This window comes from Lonchura striata, chromosome 5 (genome assembly GCF_046129695.1).
Source record: "Lonchura striata isolate bLonStr1 chromosome 5, bLonStr1.mat, whole genome shotgun sequence".
Taxonomy (NCBI): Eukaryota; Metazoa; Chordata; class Aves; order Passeriformes; family Estrildidae; genus Lonchura; species Lonchura striata.
This window is the reverse complement of record NC_134607.1, coordinates 5,583,221-5,596,833: the sequence shown is the minus strand read 5'-3', so window position 1 is coordinate 5,596,833 and position 13,613 is coordinate 5,583,221. Positions and strand designations below refer to the sequence as shown.

Below are 13,613 nucleotides of genomic sequence, written 5' to 3'. Positions count from 1 at the left end.
AGGATTAATGATACCTTCAGAGCTATTTTTCTGTATATGATTTGATGCCTGAAGTGATGATTACCAAGAAATATTGCTTCTTTTCAAGGGGAAAATTTTCAATGGGTTCACAATGGTTTAAAAGTGAAAGAGGGGTAATTTAGGCTGGGTATACAGCAGAAATTCTTTGCTATGAGGGTGCTGAGGTCCTGGCACAGGTTTCCCAGAGCAGCTGTGGCTGCCCCATCCCTGGCAGTGTCCAAGGCCAGGTTGGATGGGTCTCTGGGCAAACTGGGGTAGTGGGAAGGTGAAGGAACTGAATGTACTTTAATATCCCTTCCAACCCAACCCATTCTGTGGTTCTGTGATTCTATTTCAGGCTAAAGCTTTTTTAAGCTTTCACTTACAATCAGGCCTGTCATAGCCCAAGTGTTAGGAAATTTAGAGGGAAAACCAGACATGCTTGATCTCACATGGGATTTTATTTATCTAATGAGGACTAGACATTAATATATTGTTACCAGGATTAGTTTCCAATTCATGGAAGTTAATTTTAATAGTGCTTGGCCACTGCAAACCCCAAAATAGCCTGAATAGCAGTGTGTGCTTATTTTGAAGGAAAAGCAAACCATGAGCTACGGTCAGATTTTGTAGCATCACAAAATCATTAAAGCTGGAAAAGACCTTTAAGCTCAAGTACAACCATCAACCCAGCATCACCAGCATATTCACCATGAAACCATGGCATCTGTTTGACTGCCTCTGGTATTTTAAATATATATCCCATTCTTATTATTTTACATAGTTTTTACAGAGTGTTTAATTATTTTATATTCTTATTATTTTACATAGTTTTTACAGAGTGTTTAATTTAAAATAGTTCTTAGAATTAAGAAAAATATATGTCTTGTTCTATTTAAGATCTCATTTATGTCTCTTGTTCTATTTAAGGTTCTCATTAAGAAGTTAACTATAGATTCATGATTCAGAAAAGTGTTTTTTTTTTTCTTTTCATCACTTCATGCTTTCTCAGTAACTCCTTACCATACATCCCACATTTATTCAGTCAAGTCAGTTTTTAGCTTTTTTTCTTCAATGTATCTGTCAGCAGGTGTGGCATTCACTTCTCAAGCCATTTTATCAGCTGGATTTTAAAACTGCAGCAAGAGAAGTGTGTGAAAAGGCACTGCCACATGGGCTGCAGTGTTTTCACCTTTTTTCCTGCCTGTTAGCAGGGTGCATCTCAACACGAATGAGAATGTTACTAATGGCTTTGAATGCTGCATCAGTGATGTGTGAATGTTTGCCATACTGTGGCACAGCACAGCAGAGAAAACACCATTTGCAATCCCACCTCTAGAGTAGAGCAAACTAATGGAATAGTGCAGAAAGTGTAGAATGCTGTAATAGGATTGCTAAACCAAACCAGCAGCCTTTACTCTCTAGGGCTTGGTGATGACTGCAGGAGCTGCCCACAGGGTTGCTTAAAGATTGCCAGCACTGAGTGATTTCAATGCTGTGCATTTCCATGGTTCTCATTTAGAGCAGTGCCTGCAATAAAGTGATGTGTTGTTAGTAAAATGCTTTAAATGCTATCCTAAAGGGAGGACAATTTTAGCAAGGTTTTCCTGTTTCAATACATCATCTGCCAAGACCAGTCATTTTTATAAGACACAGGAAAGTAGCCAAGAAAGCTAAAGAAAATTAAAAATATATATATAAGTATATATATATATATATATATATGCATATAAATTGTAGGGGGCAGGATGCTTGAAAAGTGTATTCATCAAATATGGCAGGCAAAGTGACTGTGGTGAGAAGTTTGCAATTTCACTGCATGCTGAAGATATTAGCAAGTGTTTGAACAGGACAGAACCGTAATGTCATTACTGCCTTAGGGAAAGGTGCTGACAGCCTGCATAAGCAAACATTTATGTCTCCCATCAGATCTCAGGCCAGAGCGTTCTTAGGGAGCAGCTGCAGGAGCTGGCTGGGAGTCCATGATAATTCCCAGCATGCAGGAGTACATCCTTCCTTAAAGTGTGCATTTCCTTCTGAATTAAACAGCCTGTCAGAGCAGTCTGTTGTCAGGAGGTGTTCCTTAAAGTGTGCATTTCCTTCTGATTTAAACAGCCTGTCAGAGCAGTCTGTTGTCAGGAGGTGTCTGTGGAGGGGGGATCCCCAACAGACTCCCTGTGCCTGCTGGCTGACCTTGGCTTCATGTGATTTTGACATTTGGGGACATCCTTTTCAGATGAAAGCAGTTTGGTAGCTGCCTACTCCATAACACCAGGCCTAGAAAACAAACAAGGAGTGAGAATATGTTTAGAACCCGATTTGGAGCCTTTGGAATCAATGGCAAAGCTCGTGTTGACTTTGTTTTGTAGGTCTGAAGCTGCATCACTATTCCGTGTAGCCACACTGCGTCAAGGCACAGGCAGCTCCTCGTGACCCAGACGTGCCTCCCCAGGGTCCTCTCCCACGCCCTGCTCAGACCCCAGGAGCCCAATGGCAGCTTCAGTCCCTGCCTGAGCAGTGCTGGAGGAAGCTGAGGGCCCACTTGTTCTAGACCCTGCCCCACAGGTTGCCTCCTCAGTTTGACTTTGGCCCAGCATCACCCATGAGCCAGGCTGTGATGTGGCTCTCTGGCTGCCCCTGGCCTGCCCTGCTGCCTGGCTGGGTGTCAGAACTCAAAATGTCCCTCAGACATTTTTGGATGTTCTGGGTCCAGGTCAGAAGCATTTGAGACCCTGACAGGCAGCTGGAAACAGCTGTGATTTTGAATTTGAGCCATGGAATGATTTACCAACTTTGCAGGTAGAACAAGAAGTCACAAAAGTTTAGATATTATAGTCACAAAGTAAAGGGAATAATTTTTGAGTTCTGTTCAGGGGGGTTTCTGTTTTGTATGTGGGGGTCAGAGGTTTTAAGATGCAGGGATTTGGGCCTGCCCTGTCCTCCCTCTTTCTTCTTCCTTACCTCCATGTTCTTGGTGATGTTGACACTCACAGATTGGTTTAGAGTAGAAAAGCACCATTTAATGTAGGTAATAGGCACTGGGGAAAAACTGTAAACATGTAACACGTAATGTACCATATAAAAGATAGAAAAGCACCATTTAATATAGGTAATAGGCATTGGGGAAAAACTGTAACCATGTAACACGTAATGTGCCATATAAAAGCAGCAGCCCTGGGCGGGGAGAGAAGAAGCAGTCGGGAGTCAGAGAGGATGTCAGGGTGTGTGTGTGCCTCTGCCTGAGCTGTGAGCAAACCACAGCAGCCAGAGAAGAAAATCTTTTAGATAAGATGCAATAAACTGCCTTGAGGCCCAACAGAAGACTTCTGAGCTTTTTTTGAAAGCACGGGTTGGAGGAGAGATTTTTCCACCACATGGAGCCACCCCTGACCTAGGGTGAGCTCCAGCAGCTGGGGAGTGGGACAAGCCCTGCCCTGCCACCTCTGAGGATCCCAGCAGTCTCCATCGTGCTGTGCCTGGCACACCTCCATGCAAAACCAGTCACAGGACTGGAGCCCTGGGAGGCACAGCTTACTTCTCCCTTACTGCTTCCTTCTTCACCAAACCCCAGGAATGGCCACCATTCATATGAGGATGCCACAGGAGCAGAGGCAGAGATAGCTCCCTTTCCTCATTAAACTTTATTCCCATTGTGTCCAGTGGGGTTTCCCCTTTCCTCATGAAACTTTATTCCCACTGTGTCCAGTGGGGCTGTCCATCCATGACTTGGCATACAAATGATTTACAGATTGGTGCCATCTGATGTTCATAGGGAAAGGGTTGATTTCACTGATGCAACACAGATAGTTTCTACTGTTCCAAATGAAATGGGGTTTTTAACATGATACCAGGAATTGCATGGTGTTCCTAGGGCGTGCTCATGTACTCCTCTGAGCAATGTGTGTTATCCAGGGAAATCTCCTTTTGCCCTATGTAAAAGCAGTGTCACAGCATGCTTATTGAATTTATATCTCCAAATAAAAGGTTAAAAAAAAAATTACTGATTTCAGATCATATTAGGGGGGTTTTATATAGGGGGTTTTTGCCATTTGCAACACTTGAGTGCTCATTATAGATATTGCATATGTTTTGACTCAAAAGTTGTATTTTTATCCTTCTTTCACAAGCTTTCTTGCAAACTGTTTACAGACCCAATAGATAAAATACCTTTTCCTGTGCTATTTGGGTATAATGCTGAACACCAAAGTGGTGCAGCTCCCCCAGACTTAGCTAGAGTCTCCTGCTCATCTCAGCAACCTATTTATTTGTGTCCCAACAGGTGTAGTTCGCCAGGTGAGGCCCATCATTGGCCCTTTCCATGCCATCCTGAAACTGGAGATGAACTACGTCATGGGCGGCGTGGTGTCCCACCGCAACATCGTCAACGTCCACATCTTCGTCTCTGAGTACTGGTTCTGAGGGCACCCACAAGCAAGTGCTCCAGCCCGAAACATTGCCACCAGCTATTACGTCATATACTTGTTTTTAAAACCCAATAGTGTCCTTTTTTTTTGTTTGTTTGTTTCATTTTTAAATATTTGGTTTATAGTTTAAGACGAATAACAAGCTATTATGTTGATTAGACATAGGGCTGAGCAAATTTAAGTGAGCCTGATGTAGTTGTTTGTATAAATACATAGTGTGTAAAACTGCTCAGCTGCCTGGTGAAATTTAAAACTTGTCTAAATTTTTTGGACAGATATCAACTGGCTCCTTGGTCAGATAACCTGCATAACAGGCTGTGTAACAAAATGTCAGAGTTCGTTGGGATGAATATACAGTGTCTTTGGATGGAAGAAGTTGGATAAGGATTAATAATTTCACCTTAAATTAACTACCTTGAAGAGGATTGTCAGAGAGTGATAAATAGTTAGGGTTGGACCCTCTGCATAAGTCCCCAGAATTGCTAATTATTCCTGCAAAGTTCAGCCTGGATATTTAAGAAGTGCCATTCAGCTGCAGCTACCAGAGGAACTGCAGAAAGAATTAGAAATATATATATTGCACATATTAAAAAAAAATACTCCTTTTTTTAGTACTTATTATTTGATTGTAAGATTGATTCTAAATCTGTTTGATTTGAACAAGTATCTCTCATTGAAATTAATCTGTTACAGGAACACAGCATATTGCTTCAATTCCAATCTCACCAGTACTCAGCAATACGTGGGAAACTCATACCTTATCTCCTGTCTGTTATAAAGCTCCATGACTTTTAAAAATTGGTAATAAAATTAGCATGTTAAACTGTACATTTCCTATGCACCAAACTAAGGCATATATAATTATATAATGAAAATTTCACCAATAAATGAATGTTTAATGTATTTTTTTGGGCATCAAAATACTGTATCTTTTTTATTACAGAACAGAAAAGAAATAACTCCATGTTTCAGTTTGTTATGTTTGTTAAGCTATGAGGAAATAAAGAAGGTCAGATGGGAAATACTCCAAAGTATGCCATGGTTTCTGATTCTCAGAAAAATGATTCAGCTATGATTCAGCTTTTGTAAGCAAATTCATCATGTACCTATTCCCCACTCAGACCAGACCCCCTTGGTCATTATTGGCACAAAGCATGGAACAGTTGCTGTGAGAAGCTGCCCCATTCCTGGAAGGGTCCAAGGCCAGGCTGGATGGGGCTTGGAGCAACCTGGGATAATGGAAGATGTCCCTGCCCATGGAAGAGGTTGTAACTGGATGAACTTTAAGGTCAGTGTGATCCTGTTACCTTTGCTTTTTAAACGTGTGTTTGTGGTCTGGGTCTGTTTGGGAGGATGTTATTGATGCAGAAAATAGCAGGTGCCAGCTGTGGCAGCAAACAGAAGCGTGGGCTCTGAGAGATATTTCTGTGAGCCTCTGGCAACCCTCTTGCTGTGTTTCAGCAGTTTGCATTTAGTGTTACAGAAATGGCTTTTACAGAGATGCTGGCACATGACTTTTCAATAGGCTGTGGTCGTGTTAAGCCACATTGTGTAGGAAAATAGTATTTATGTTTGCATTCACCTGCTGGATAGGGCTGGAGACATTCATGCCATGCCCACATTGCCTTTTTCTTACCCGTCTGAGCTTGACAACTCAACTCCCAAGTCTCACTCTTGGCACCAGGTCTCACTAATGCAGCTGGACAAAGAGCCCACCCCTGGGGTGCTCTCAGCACCTTGGACAGGCTTTCCCAGCTAGGTGGGCTTTCAGAGAGGTTAAACAAAGCATCAGGTCCCTTTGCTTCTGGCAGAGCCAGTGGTTGTTGGCTGTGCTTGATGTGGTTCATTTAACCTTTTTGTAATTGTGAATTGTGATGATACCACTTGTAAGGACAGCAGGGAAAATATTAACACAGTGAGAATCTGCACTCTTACCTACTTTTTGCATAGTGATCTCAAAATAAGCAAATGATACTAAGGACAACAGAGTAGCTTCCCTCAGGGGGCTTCAGAATTATTCTGAGGTGATTCCAAGCAGCCATCTGAGACAAGGCTGTTGGAATTCAGTAGAACCAAAATAAATAAGTGTTCTCCTTAATATATATATTTTTTAACAATCTGCAAGCAATAACATTCTGCAATTTCTTTTTAATATGGGCAAATCTATTGTCTTGATATTGTGTCTTCTCATCTTGTTTCTATAGCAGGGCTTGAGTTTGGGTCCGTCGGCTGCCTCATCCCTTTTGATTTTTAGTATATTCAATATTCAGAGCTCCAGGAGCATTTGGAACACTCTCAGGCACCTGAGGTGTCCTGTGCAGGGCCAGGAGCTGGACTTCAATGATCTCTGTGGGTCCCTTCCAACTCAGGATATTCTATGATTCTATGGTAACTAATTGAACATATTTCTTTTGATTTGTAGAAAAGGCATGAAAGATCTTTTATTCCTGCTGCGGCTAAGAATGTGCTATCTCTTCTGTAATGAGCTCCCTTTTTTTTTGCTTTCACCTTATTTGAAAGCAAAATCCCACTTAATTGTGGTTTTTCTCTTTTCCTCTCATTCATTGAATTCTCCTCTCCCTCTCCATATTTTCATTCTCTGTATCTATATTTTTCTTTTTTTTTTTTTTTTTTTTTTTTGTAGCAACGAGTTGTTTACTTGCAACTGATCAATTGAAGTTAATCAGACCAACAAAAAGAGAGATCTTGAACAACTGCAGAGAGAAAACCCATCCTGAGGTGACTGCAGACAGTGACTGCAGAGAAAGGCTCATTTGCTTTCATGCCCAAATTATTTATCATGATACTCAGAATCACATCCAGATCATGCCAGGAAGGATAATTTCATGGGACAGTTTCTGGCCATCTTCTTTTAAACATCTTCTGTGAGGAAACGCTGACAGAATTGGGATTGTTCAGCCTGGAAAAGAGAAGAGGTGACCTAATTGCCCCTTCTGGTACCTGAAGGGAGCCCTCAAGAAAGGTGGAGAGAGACTATTTACAAGGGCCTGGAGTGACAGGACAAGGGAGAATAGCTTCACATTGACAGAAAACAGGTTTATGTTAGATATTAGGAAAAAATTCCTTCAGTGTGAGGGTGCTGAGGCCATGGCACAGGTTTCCCAGAGAAGCTGTGGCTGCCCCATCCCTGGCAGTATCCAAGGATAGGTTAAGATGGGACTGGATGAGCTTTGAGGTCCCTTCCAAACCAAGACATTCTGGCTTTCTATGATTCTCACGTTGTGTTTGAGAACCCCTGAGGGCAAAGCACACGGTCACACCCAAGCTTAAGTCTGGTTTTGGTACTGCTTGGGTGGAGGGCCAGTCACTCCATTTAAATTAAAAACCAATAAATCAAATGGAAGGTGATGCCTTTTTGAACCTAGAAATGAAAGTTGAGATACTTTTAGTGCAGGAGGTAATAGAAAAGTGGATCTTTATTGGAGCTCCAGGAACAGTTATGGAAGAATGCCCACAAAAGTCCACCTCCAAAGGGGTGCATACATTTTTATAGATTTCAGGAAACAAACATAATTGATTAAAAGCACCAATTAGGAGTACAAGTGGCAATGCAATTCCCCCCAAGTCAAGCCCCTTCTCTGGAGCTCCACCCCACCCCACTTGGTACTAGCTGTAGTTTGTTTATGAAAATGTGGCTTCAAGAGCTGTTTTCAGCCTTGGTTCCCAGAAAGAACCAAGACAGGAGAGAGGCCTTGTACCCCTAGGGCTTGGAGCTCTGGAATTTGTTTTGTGTTCCTGCCTAGGGAAAGGTCAGGGAAAACTACTGGGAAAACTAGCTACAAATGCAGTAATAAGCTACAGAGCTCCAAATATATGTGTAAAGAATACCAAGAACATATAAAAGAAAAGAAGGTAAAAACCAATAGACATCAAAGGAAAGCAGCTGTGGTGTATCATGCCACAGGTGATGGATATTTTGGTCTGGCCATACTCCCAGAGCAACATTTGCAGCTTGATCCCCAAGGTGGTAATAAGGTTTTTTGTTTTGTCATTAGCTGATGGTTCTCACATGAGTGAGATCAGGTGCAGGTCATAAAGTGATGGGGGGGTAGAGCTGATAAAAGGTTTTTGGTTCCTCCACCCAGGCAAAGCCAAAACCAGCTTTATCAGAACCCAGTCCACGAGTGACCTTGGACCTGGTGAGAGCAACCACCCTTGACTCTGCATGTGAGGTAAGTTAAATAGAGTGCTGCTGAATTGTCCTATTACTGCCAACATTTTGAGAATAAATTGTAATAATGATAAAAAAGCACTACTGTAATGGATACCATCATAACTTTGTAACTACAGTTTAGGTTTTGAAAATTACAAATATGTGTTCAGCTAAGGTTAGCCAGAAAGTACTAAATGGTGCTTGAACTGTAGCCAGCTGTCTAGAAGCTAGAAATTAGGAAAAAAATGGGGTTTTTCTCTTCCAAAGTGGAAAGATAGTGTACATTTGTACCTATTGAGCTGTTGGCCATTTGTCCAGCTCCACCAGGAAGCACCAGATTTCCTGTGGTATTGAGAGGATGAAGTAGTTTGTAAAACAACTGCCAAAGACTTGAAGAAAAATGGACTGTCTAGCCTTCAACCTATGATGCACTTTGCATCTTAGAGATTAGGAATCTCATTTGCAGCCACTAAGTCTCCTACATTTTTTTTTAATCAGACTCCATCAGTTAACAAGCCGTGGTAAACTTTGCTTTCTTTAGCACCAATGAGTTTCATTTTGTGTTGAATTACATGCATTGATTGATTTTAGTGCTATTTCTTCAACTCGTACACGCAACTTGATTTTTTTCCAAATCACTGGAGAAGAATCCACAATGCAGAAGTGGCTCTGGCTAGTGAGCTCTCTAAGTCTTTATGATTACAATTCTTTTTTACCTCTCCCCTTAGTAAGATTTGTACCTGACCCCTTATTCTACTTCCTTATCCTTAAGTTTCTCAAATGGGGAACACCTGGGAACATGGAAAGAGTATTTCAGCTGCAGATGTTTGTGTCAGTCATAGAAAAATGGGATGTTTTTCTTAAGTTACTGTGCTGTGGAGCTGCTGCTTCTGTGTCAGAGATCAAAGGTGGTCATGGGGCTGAGATGGGCCGAAAGAGGCAAGAAAGTATCTGTGTCAGCAAGCCAGGGAGGGAGAATTGATGCAGTCTGAGAACATCTGGGCTTCCCCAAGCTCCTCCCAACAAAAGGTTGCACTGAAATCACTGCTGGCTGAGGCTTGCCTTTGGTTTTGTTGCCTGGCCAAGTGCAGTTATCTGATAGCTGTGGGTAGCTACAGGATTGCTCCCACTGAAGGGCACTGAGAAAATGAGCTGCTTTCTTTCCTTCTAAACCCACAAGATTTCCCAGATCTGCAGATGCACTGCTTACTGGGACGGGGTTAGAAAGCCACTAAACCTGAGTTCCATGGACGTGGGCTTACCTGGGCAGGGGCACAAGGACTCTGAGCAGGCACGCAGGATCTGGAAACCCCCTCTTCAGCATTGCTGGTTGATGCTTGGAATAGAGGCTGCCTCTGCAGGAGCCTTTCTCTTGGGAGAAAAATGGGAGAGCAGGGTTCCATGAGGTCAGCAGAGCCTCTCCAGTGTCTCTGCAGCAAGGCTCAGCCTCCTGTTCTCTGAAACAAGGAGGCAGGGCTTTGGCAAGAGGGACTGAGCCTCACCTGGTCCATCCTCTTGTCCGTGGTGGTTGAGTCTGGCCTGGTGAAACGCAGAGGTGATGGTGCTGGGTTTGGATCCAGGTTTGTCCAGCAGCTCTGGGAACCCATGGAGGGCACAAATGCCCTGGAAGGGCTCCTCGTGCCTCTGCTCTCACACAGCACAGGCTCCTCACCAGGCTCAGGGTACCCAGTTTGCCTTCCCACCTGCTGAGACAGGGCTGGGGGGTTTCTCTGGGGCCAGCCAAGGAGGTCCAGGGCCTGGGGGGCTCCAAAATGATCTAAGCAGGGCCATCCAATTACTCTCTGCAACTGCACTGGGGGCAGGACATTTTGACTTTCACTTAGTCTTCTGGCAATGACATTAAAAACCTAAATTGATGTCCATTGAAGTTAATGAAGGCTTCCTGATCTATCAGGCACACAGCATTTCAAAGAGACCTTGGGCAAGTGTTTTACTTCTTCATGGTTTATCCATTCCTTGTGTGCATGGAGATTATGTAGATAGATACCTGAAAACCCCACATTCTGATGCTTTGTAAGTAAAAACCAGTGAACTGAACTCTTGGGTGGCAGACTCTTTGAAAGAACATGGGAATGGTATTGACCAGTTTGTCTTTAGTATGTTTCTTTAGCTGTATAAAAATGTTGAGAGGTTTTGGAAGTGTTTTAAATTCATAACCCAGAAACTTGACAGAGAATGGGAAGGCTGTCTGGGACCACTGTGAGGTGGCAATAGTTACTGAGGAGGTCAAAATGGAAAATGTTCTCAGCAGAGAGCACCACTCTTCCTCCATGTTGCGGGGGGATGCTCATGGGTTGGCTTCCACTGGCTCTTGCTGTGGAATATCCTGAGCTGGGAGGATCCTGAAGGGCTGATTTGATCCTGCACAGCGAGTCCAAGGGCTCAGTACCCTGAAGTCTCCCATCTATAGCTCTTGGTCTCTAGGTCCTCCTTTCCTTGAACTGTCAGAAGCCTTTAAAATGACAAATTATTTTGGGGTCGGAGAGATCGTTTTCACCCTGTAAGTGAAGTGGAAGAAAGAAAATGTCAAAACAGAAATAAAGATAAAGCATAGCTATAACCAAATTAGCCATGACTATTTTACATTGGGGGCTATCAGATATAAACAAGTTCAACAAATCACCCTCAAACCACAGAGGCCTCACTCAAGGCTGTAAGTCTCACATATGTGAGATTAAAGGAAATCCAAGAATATAATTACTTGCAGTATGTGAAAGAGTTTACATCAGATTTTTTGAAGGAATTTATAAAAGCAGTCTATCTGCAGCTGAGTTCTGCTCATTTAATCTCCTTTTCAAATCTGATATTTTCCTCCCTGCCCTCTACAGTTGTTTGGCACCTGCCAGGCTCTTTGGTATTTCTCTGAATATCATGTAAGCCACTGGGTTGATGAAAACTGTTCTGTTTTGTAGCTCTTAATTGTTCATGAAACTGAACTCATGCTGAAATGGGGAGCATTTGGGTCAGGTCAGCCTTGGGTGTGCCTCAGAAATGCATCATGCTGAAATAACTGAGTAGCATCTGTCTCTTAAGTTACACTGCATGGGTGTCCTGTCCACACAAGTTTCTTTTACTCTCCGAGTTGCAGTTCATGGTCTGAATTTGTGTTTTTGAAGTCCAAGGAGCACTGCCATTAGTTTTGAACAGTAATTTTTATTAGTGACTGAACATCCTTTGCTAGCTCTCTCCCTAACCTCTGTTTTCTTTTTGATTCTTTTGCAAAGCTTAATGCATTAGATTCTCCATAACATATCAACCATATTTTTTATTTACCAAAAATGAAACTCTTGGGGGGGGGGGGGAACCCAAGGAATATTTGACAGGCTTTATGGATCCAAAGCTGTTTTCCACATGGCCAGATTGCTGAAGATCTGCAGATGCCTAGTGAGCTGTCATAAAAGTCAAGATAGATTAGCTATCTGTGGTATTTCAGTATGTCAGTGCTTTTTATTATCTACCCCATAATCTCACAATTTGGCTGTATAACAATTAAGACATTATGTGCTAAGGTATTTACAGAAAGGCATTTTCAATTCCATTTTTCTGTGACTAGAACATGAAAATAACATTATATTTTCCTACTGTGCATCCTTAAATTTAAACCAGAGATGATGTATGTAAAACTTGCATCAAATTGAGCGTGGTGTTGGCTCTTCAGCTAGGACTGAGGAACAGAAATGCCAGTATTTTGTAAGAGTCCAAGGCAGTATGAATCAAATAAATACAACCAACCTAGACAGAAAACAGTCACTCATTAAACAGTGGAAGAAAGTTATTGTACATGCAGGTGAACCCAGTGGGAAGAAATGACAATGTCTGACTCAATTCAGAAGGCTGAATTATTTCATTATTATAACTATGCTAAAATTTATTAATATACTATATAAAAGGAGGATACTAAAATGATATATTACTTTCTCTAACTCTGTCTCTCACTCTTTCACAACTCATGACCCTCTCTGAGAGCCCAGCCCCAGGTGGGTTGGATTGGCCATCAGGCTCAAACAATCCTCACCTGAATCCAATCAAGCAATCACTCCAGGTAACCAATTCTCCAAACACATTCCACATGGGAAAAACAAGGAGCAGAAATAGAAATTGTTTTCTCTTTCTTCTCTCTGTGCACCTCTGTGAAAAATCCTGAGAGGGAGAGAAATGTGCTTGCCACAGAAAGTCACTGATGAATGAGCTGCGTCCTCTCCACCTTGAGCTTGCAGTCAATAAATCTCAATTGAAAAGTGCTACTGCCACTTAACCTGTCAGCACCAAGCTGTGTTATTCCTAGTCTCACAGGATTTCTCCTGTTTACCTATTATTAGGATGTGATATCAGCATCCATGGCTAGGTTTTATCGGAAGCCAGTGGGCAGAATTGTCCCATATCACGTGGAGCTCACTGATGGGAACAGAAGCACTTTTCTGTGGGAAAGGAAGATGAGAGGGATGGGCCTCTCTGCTGGCTGGTGTCTTGTCTGATGTAGCCTGTGGCAGGTCAGATGTGCATCCTGATGCTTGGCTGCAGTAGGTTATGCTGTACATGGAATTGTCATGTGTCTCAAGAAGCAGCACCAGAGGGCTGAGCTTTGTCACCACCCTGCCCCTGATGCTCCCTATGCCCTCAAGCAAGATGTACAGGCTGTCTACACCAGCAAGCAGTAAAGCATGAAAGGATCACCTCTGGAGACTGAAGAAGTTGAGGATAAAGAGATGATGTTCACCTCCCACAAACACACAAGCTCTCCAGGCTGAAGGGTTTACCCCAAATAAGGTCTAGTCTGATCAATAGTGCTGAACATTTATAAGGCTGAAGCATGACAGGTGCCCTCTTGATTTGTATCTTGCTTTAGTTTCACCCAGGTTAAATCCAGCTGTTAGTCTGTGATCTCTTTGCAGTAACCCAAGGTACAGGAGCTGCAGGCAGCCCAGGGAATGAGCCTCAGGAGTGCAGTAATGGTGCAAGCTGGAATGCCCCTGCAGGCCACCCTGTTACTCCTG

The 13,613-nt window shown here is 42.7% G+C and overlaps 1 protein-coding gene across 1 annotated transcript in view; it reads left to right on the top strand.

Annotated features, from left to right (window-relative positions):
• Positions 1 to 5,455, top strand: part of FBLN1 (fibulin 1) — a 63,982-nt gene extending 58,527 nt beyond the window's left edge. Inside the window, exon 17 of the mRNA XM_021529922.1 lies at positions 4,280 to 5,455. Coding sequence (XP_021385597.1) covers positions 4,280 to 4,419 — 140 coding nt within the window. The 3' untranslated portion in view covers positions 4,420 to 5,455. The remainder of the gene's footprint in view (positions 1 to 4,279) is intronic.
• Positions 5,456 to 13,613: the final 8,158 nt, after the last annotated feature.